Genomic DNA, 8033 nt, shown 5'->3' on the forward strand with positions numbered 1-8033 from the left:
TAGCAGTTCAAGCGAGTTCCCACTGTTCCCCGTGCTCCGTGTAGAGGAGCTCCTTCACATTCTCACCGCTCACAGACAAGGAAGACCCCACGGTGAAGTTGGTCAAAAGGGTACTGAAAGTCAACTCCGATAGGGGAGCAAGTGAGAGAATCACTTGAGCGGTGGTGGCATTGACGTTAACGGACAGATCGGTGGTAGTCAACTTGATAACGATCTTGTCAGGGCCAATCATGACGGTCCCTGCAGTATCGTTAGCGGTGCGACTAACGATGAAGCGAGTGCGTTCGGTGCGCGAAACATAGACGGCCTTTGTCGCGTTAGAGTTAGACGATTGGGGATAGTACCAATAGTCGTAAGGAGCAACTTTGGAGCGAATGAAGAAACTTTGGTGGGGTCGCTATCAGCCAAATGTGGAACATGCCGCGAGGAACTAACTCACGAGTTTCCGCTGATGTGGTCCGCGAAATGTTCAAGCTGTGGGATAATGCTCGTGTTGCGACCAACTGTGTCATTCAGCAAGGTGAAAAACACCTTGCCGAGGAATTGGGTCGCAACTCCAGTCGTGGTGAGGGTGTCGGTGACGCTTGCCACGAGATTGTTATGGGTGTAGAACTGGGCGTTGACACGCTGAACACTAGTCACGAAAGTAGTGACGGTGGAAGTGGACACGGCACGCCACCACTCATCGGCAACTTCGCGGCTAGAAAAGGTAATCACGTATCGAGCGCTCCAGTTGTCCGTAATCTCAATGGCGATTTAGCTCGCCACTGCAGACATCGAAGAATGAATTTCAGGCGTACCTGTTTAACATATGCGTGGAAAACCATGACTGTATATTCAATATGAGAGATGATTTGTTGGTTGTGGTTGGATTGAAATGAGTCGTTCGAACACTATACATTATATAGAGAGAGAAAGTTGTTTGGTCGGGTTGATCATAACATCTCGATTCTCGAACAACTGCGGGGTGGATAAAGAAATACTGCCGATCCGAACGAGGACCTGATGTAAGATACATTGGACCGTAACGTCGCACCAAACTGAACATTCCGTCTGCATTTCTCGGTACCTGAGGCCTGAAGATGCACAAAGTCAGCAACCTGGTCCGACAGGTGTGTAAAAATAACAACCGGCATTGAATATTGATCCCCCTGACTTCTTGACAGCTTTAATGTATGTCTTCACGCTTCGACAATATCATGTTGCCTGTTCCTTTGGCAGAAAGATAGACATGCCACTGGAGTGGTGTCCAAGAAGGGATGTTCTCTAGTTACTACATGCGTGATGGCTAACTGCTGACAAACGCTGCAAACACCGGCAAGCTCCGTCACGTGCCTCTGCGACCTCCCTGGGGTCCCCCACTCCACCAGTCACCACTGTGATAATAAGGACAGCTGGTCCAGGGGAATCAAGACTATATTTAATGCCGCTTGTGATTTTTACACACCTGTCGGACGAGGTTGCTGACTTTGTGCATCTTCAGGTACCGAGAAATGCAGCCTGACGGAATGTCCAGTTTGGTGCGACGTTACGGTCAAATGTATCTTACATCAGGTCCTCGCTCGGGTCGGGAGTTTTCTTTTTGAATCAAATTTATTGTCCTTTGGGGTCAGGGACCCTATGTTGGACATAGCCCTATTCGCAGGGGGCTTACTCCCGCCTAAACTAATGTAATGTAATGGGTAGTCACCGTTATAATGCATTCAGTACAGTGTTCGAACGACTCGTTTCAATCCAACCAACCACAGCCAACAAATTATCTCTCCTGCTGAATATACATTCATGGTTTTCTACACATATGTGAAACAGGTACCAAAATTCATGCTTCGTTGTCTGCGATGTCGTGCTGTTCAGATACAGACAACGGGACCTATCGATAAATTACCTGATGTGCCGGGCCTGAAAGTCCTGGCTTAGGCCTGGCTTGGCCTGAAACCCTGCCATCATGCCAGGCCATATCAGAGGGCCTGGGCTTGGCTCAGGCTTGGCCTGGACCTGGAAAACTCGAGCCAGGCCCCAGGTTTTTACAAGCTAGCAGTGTAGGCCCGGCTTGGCCCGGCCTAGTGAGGGTCTGGCTGGCATATCACTAAATTTTTGATTTACCTTTGCTAGCCGCGAAGTTGCGGATGAGTACTTGAGTGGTGGCGTGCCGTGTCCACTTCCGCCGTCACTAGTTTCGTTACCAGTGTTCAGCGTGTCAACGCCCAGTTCTACACTCATAACATTCTCGTGGCAAACTCCGCCGACTTCCTCACCACGACTGGGGTTGCGACCCAATTTCTTGGCAAGGTGTTTTTCACCTTGCTGAACGACTTAGGTGATTCTTTCACTTGCTCCTTTGTCGGGGTCGACTTTTAGTACCCTTTTGACCAACTTCACCGTTGGGCCTTCCTTGTCTGTGGACGGTGAGACCGTGAAAGAACTCCTCTACACGGAGAATGGGGAAGAGTGGGAACTCGCTTGAAATGGCTATCATTTGAAACAAAGTTGTCTTGTACTAGTACTGCTGTAGTCTCCCCGTTATGCATTTATGAAGAAAGGAAGGAATTGGTTCTCGTACTGTTGGTAACGCTAGGAAGCAATCGCATTTTTTGTTGAACGCCTGCCATCACGTATGACCTTGAGATACATGAATCCTTTTAGCATCAACAGGCCTCTCTACCAACCTATGACAACAGTGTTTAGAGTTACCTCTTTCACTAACAGCTGGATGATTGATGAGTGCATCGATGAGTGTTGATCATTACGTACTACGATTGCTCTGACCGACGTGCCCAGCTCGACGTTGAAACGTTGATGAGTCAATCAAACTTCTGGTTGGGATTGTCTGAAACAAGCAAGTATCATGTCGTTTTGGCGAGGCCAGGTCCTACTAATAGCGTACCGTGACTGTTACTAGAAACACGACCTTATTAGTTTCGTCATCCGTCGTTCAACAAAGGTGATGGGCGTCCGCACCTGGCCAGTGGCTGCACTCGGGTACATATCATCCGTTGCCACACGTGTATGGCTCGACGTAGAGGAATTCAAAGGCCACCGAGTCCCGACCAAGTAATTTCGACTTGAAAACGGCGAATCATATGGAAAGCCAGACAACCGTGCTCAACTTTGACAATGCAACTTCTCCCGATACACCATATAAGGCAGGTAGCTTCTGTAGGACCTTGAACACCCCTTCTAAGAATCCCCGACTACCTTGTTTACAAGCGACAAACACCGTTATAATTAAATAATGCTTCGTCATATACGGTACAACTTTGTACAAGGTAGATAATAGTATCAAAAAAAAAGTAGGTTACCATTGATCAGTCTCAGCATCATCTTCCGAGTCATCATCTGAGAAACCCCAAATAACAAGACCGTCATGCTCGACGACGGCATCACCATCAACAGACTTGGAGACGTCAGGCTCGTCCTCCGCCATGAGGCTGTCTAACCGTTGGTGGTGTGCTGCATCTAATATCGAAAGGTCAGTCAAACAGGAGGCTCGAAAGGATTAGACTTACTCAGCCCCAACCCACCACCTAGTGATGGCCAGGTCCGGTCCTGAACCACGGTTCGAACCCGAACCGTTTCGAACCTGACCAAAGTCCGGTTCAAAGTTCGGGCAATAGGGGGAACCGAACCGTCGGTCCAGTCCACGGTTCGAGGACTTGCAGAATTCTCGAACCTGGTTCGAACAGGTCCAAACAGGTTCGAACCGATTGTCAAGTAATAAGGGATGGTACAAAAATTTCGATCTCCAGACTTACATGGGCCAGGCGCAGTGCAGAGTGCATATTATGTAACACGGCTGTGCTCATCGTCGATGATGATGACAAGAAAATCAGCAATTTTCGAACACTGTCCTGCTCACCCCAATCGTATACCACCACAACGCCGGCGGCAACTGCGAAACGGCAAGTCAATGTTGGATCCAGACCTCTTGATGGGACAAACCTGTCAAATAGCTGACAAAAATATCCAAATCAATATACCTCTAGGTCAACCTCACCTACTCCCTACATAGTGGACGCAGACCTGACTGGGCACTGACATCAGCACTAAAACATGTCATTTGCAGTGAATAGATGATGCTAAGTAGACCACGCACCTTAATAGACATTTCAAACAAATACTTGCCCGAATTCCTTGACTTGAACAAGCAGATGTTAGGAAGCTCGCGGGGGTTGAAGATTTACTCAATGCTCGTAGCAGTACAAGACCTAGTATAGCAATGCAAAAACAATCGGGCTGATTATTCAGAGCAAGTTTTCGAGGCGCTGTCGAGAGTCGAATGGACATAGCAATAGTGGCCGAGAACGCGAGCCAAATGGCCCTAAACATGCATGAGTTATATGAAACATCGAGTCGAGACAGAAATCAACTTACATACGAGACTATCAGGGACGGAATGTTTGTACTTAAGATATGTATATGAAGTTTGACATTTTTTGGGTCCGGTTCTCGGTTCAAACCCTTGCTGAACCGGAACCGGACCATTATTGGACCGAACCGATGGTCCGGTCCACAGTTCTGCTTACTGAGAGAACTGAACCGATGGTCCGGTCCACGGTTCTCTGAATTTCCTAGAGAACCGGACCGAACCGGACCTGTCCATCACTACCACCACCAACGCCCCCCATGTAGTAACCGTCCTCGTTAAATGGCAGGTCTTGGTAGTTATTGAGGAGGGAAAGTTCTTCTAATTCCTCATCGTCGTCACCAGAGACGACAAGGAGAGTGGGATCATCAGCGCCATGCTGAAGCATATGGAGCAAATCACAATATACACGCCACACTGAGTCACGGTCGACGATAGGATGGCCCATCTGCTCATAGCAAAGCTGAATGTGATCACCCAGATTGGGAGGCACAAGGTCGAATACGGGGTGGTCAGGTTTGATGTAGAGTGCCCGAACATGATCGATAGCGTTTTGTTCTACAGCGATCTGAAATTTTACAAAAAGTGTGATTATTAAAAGTGTATAAAACTTGAAGGACACGTTAGTAAGACATACTTTGAAGTCAAGAGCCCCAAAATCTTCAGGCGACTCATAGATGAGACTGGGAACACCGTGTGGAAGTACCTGACAATGAGAATCAGAAATTAGTGTCCTCTTGCTTGCAGTCTAGTACACTAGCATACCTTATTGCGATCACGCCTCTTTGCTGTATTGTTAATGCGATCCTGGTATGCATCGAGTTCACGTTGCAACCAAGGAATGAAAACCCAACGGAATACCATTCTGAAGTGGCAATCATTAGTAACGTTGAGATATCAGCAGTATTCCGAAAAGTAACTCACACTTGTAGAGTATTGTTACTATCGTACCAACCTTCATCAACTCCCCGGTCCAGTATTGATTCGAAGCCAGGAGTGAAGCGGCGGCGTAACTGGGACCATGTAATCTCGGGCATTACGTTCTTTTTCGACCGCATCCAACGATGCTGGAGTGTGCCTTGCAGCGCAGGATCATGCCATTGCCGTAGCATTGTATGGGCATTTGCAATGCCGTAGTTCTCAGTACCAGGGTCGCTTTGGGTCACCATAGGCATATCTAAATAGAAAGATGAGCTAGCATAAGTATTGAACATGATTATAGAACTACTTACGACCAAGCTTCTGGATTGTATCCAAGTAGTAGCTGAGAATGAGCTGTGGGTTCCTATTGGAATGCCATACACGGATCCACATGATGCGCCCTGAGAAAGGTTCGATTCCCACATATTACAGTGACCTATCTCCGTATAATACGAGGGAACGGACATGCATAATATCCCATATGATATGGGCCAGCGGACCATGGGCCCATGATAAAAATATCCTCGACTATGACGGATGGGCCGGGAGGCAAATTATTCCCGATGGAGGCGGGTGGGCCCATGCAGGGAATATATAGAGTAGATGAGTGGGCCGATGTATATGAATATTAGGTAGACGGGTGGGCCGAGGTAGTTGGATATTATGCAGATGGGTGTATTAAGGTAGATGTGTATGAGATAGATGGGTAGGTACTTGTTATCACATTCACGGGTGGGCCCAGACACATATTAAATTAGACGGGTGGGCTGAGGGTATTATAAAATATTGTATTAGACGGGTAGGCCCAGACGCATATTAATTAGACGGGTGGGCCGAGGGTGTTGTATGGGATGTTGTATTAGATGGGTGGGCCGAGGGTGGTATAAAATATAGATGGGTGGGCCCATGTGTATCATAATTGTAGACATGATGGAGCTGAGGTAGTTGTACATCAACCAAATCAGAGGAGGTAATAAATCAAAGTTACCGAGTTCCCGGAGCAGCAGGTGATCTCCTGACATGGCCTTTGATGGTGCACAGGTTGTCTTGCAGAATTTGGAATCCGGGGTGCAAAGCTTGTGTTGCCCTACGAGACACCAAGTTCCGACCACCCAAATTTGGGTCAACCGTACCGACTTCTGAGTTCCAGGACCCGGGAGTCGACAAATGAATATCTGATAACCAGCACACTTCCAATCAGGTAGTATTTCATTGAGCAATGGATCATCCAAGGGGTCCCTTATCGGACTCGGTAGTCAATATAGGCAAATGATAATGAAAACATGAAAGTTGTTATTATGCTATTTTTCAAACCCGAGACCCTGAAACCCATTGTTCAACATGTCCATTTTTCACTCACTGCACAAATCACCGAGTTTCGAGTGCCGAAACCCAAAACTCAAAACCCGGTGTGCAACACATCGATTGTTCATTTACATTACACAGATCATCGAGTTCCGAGTGTTGAGCGCCGAAACCCGAAAATATGTATGGAACATGTCCATTTCTTACTCATTGCACATATCACCGAGTTTCGAGTGCCGAAACCCGAAACTCGAAACCCAGTGTGCATCATGTCCATTGTTCAATTATATTACACAAGTCATCGAGTTCCGAGTTCCGAGGGACGAAATCCAAACCCCGGACCCCGAAAATATGTGCGCAACATGTCCATTTTTCACTCACTGCACAAATCACTGAGTTTCGAGTGCCAAAGCATGAAACTTGAAACCCAGTGTGCAACATGTTGATTTTTCATTTATATCACACAAATAACCAAGTGCCAAGTGCCAAGTGCCGAAACCCGAAGCCCGAGACCCGAAAATATGTATGCAACATTTCCATTTTTCACTTGTTGCACAAATCACTGAGTTTCAAGTGCCGAAACCCGAAACTCAAAACCGGGTGTGCAATATGTTCATTGTTCATTTACATTACACAGATCATCGAGTTCCGAGTGCCGAGTGCCGAAACCCGAAGCCCGAGACCCGAAAATATGTACACAACATGTCCATTTTTCACTCACTGCACAAATCACCGAGTTTCGAGTGCCAAAGCGTGAAACTTGAAACCCAGTGTGCAACATGTTGATTTTTCATTTATATCACACAAATCATCGAGTTCCGAGTGCCGAGGGCCGAGACCCGAACCCCGAACCCCGAAAATATGTATGCAACATGTCCATTTTTCACTTGTTGCACAAATCACTGAGTTTCAAGTGCCAAAACCCAAAACTCAAAACCGGGTGTGCAACATGTCCATTTTTCAATTATATTACACAAGTCATTGAGTTCCGAGGGCCGAGGGCCGAAACCCGAAAATATGTACACAACATGTCCATTTTTCACTCATTGCACAAATCACCGAGTTTTGAGTGCCGAAACCCAAAACTCAAAACCCAGCATGCAACATGTCCATTTTTCATTTACATTACACAAATCATCGAGTTCCGAGTGCCGAGGGCCGAGACCCGAACCCCGAACCCCGAAAATATGTGCGCAACATGTCCATTTTTCACTTATTGCACAAATCACCGAGTTTTGAGTGCCAAAACCTGAAACTCGAAACCCGGTGTGCAACATGTCCATTTTTCATTTATATTACACAAATCATCGAGTTCCGAGTGCCGAGGGCCGAGACCCGAAGCCCGAGACCCGAAAATATGTATGCAACATGTCCATTTTTCACTTGTTGCACAAATCACCGAGTTTCAAGTGCCGAAACCCAAAACTCAAAACCGGGTGTGCAA

General features: G+C 47.0%; 2 protein-coding genes across 2 annotated transcripts; both read right to left on the reverse strand.

Moving 5' to 3' along the window:
• Positions 1-7: 7 nt before the first annotated feature.
• Positions 8-827, reverse strand: HD556DRAFT_1447462 (uncharacterized protein; the record flags this gene model as incomplete). Its single annotated transcript, XM_041307275.1, has 3 exons — positions 8-383; positions 440-744; positions 801-827. 3 exons carry the CDS (start codon positions 825-827, stop codon positions 8-10), a joined length of 708 nt encoding a protein of 235 aa, XP_041156136.1.
• Positions 828-4568: 3741 nt separating this feature from the next.
• HD556DRAFT_1433914 (uncharacterized protein) lies at positions 4569-5677 on the reverse strand (the record flags this gene model as incomplete). Its single annotated transcript, XM_041305272.1, has 5 exons — positions 4569-4931; positions 5001-5069; positions 5129-5228; positions 5288-5540; positions 5596-5677. 5 exons carry the CDS (start codon positions 5675-5677, stop codon positions 4569-4571), a joined length of 867 nt encoding a protein of 288 aa, XP_041156137.1.
• Positions 5678-8033: the final 2356 nt, after the last annotated feature.

Source organism: Suillus plorans (genome assembly GCF_016647745.1).
Source record: "Suillus plorans strain S12 chromosome Unknown HD556scaffold_63, whole genome shotgun sequence".
NCBI classification, from domain to species: domain Eukaryota; kingdom Fungi; phylum Basidiomycota; class Agaricomycetes; order Boletales; family Suillaceae; genus Suillus; species Suillus plorans.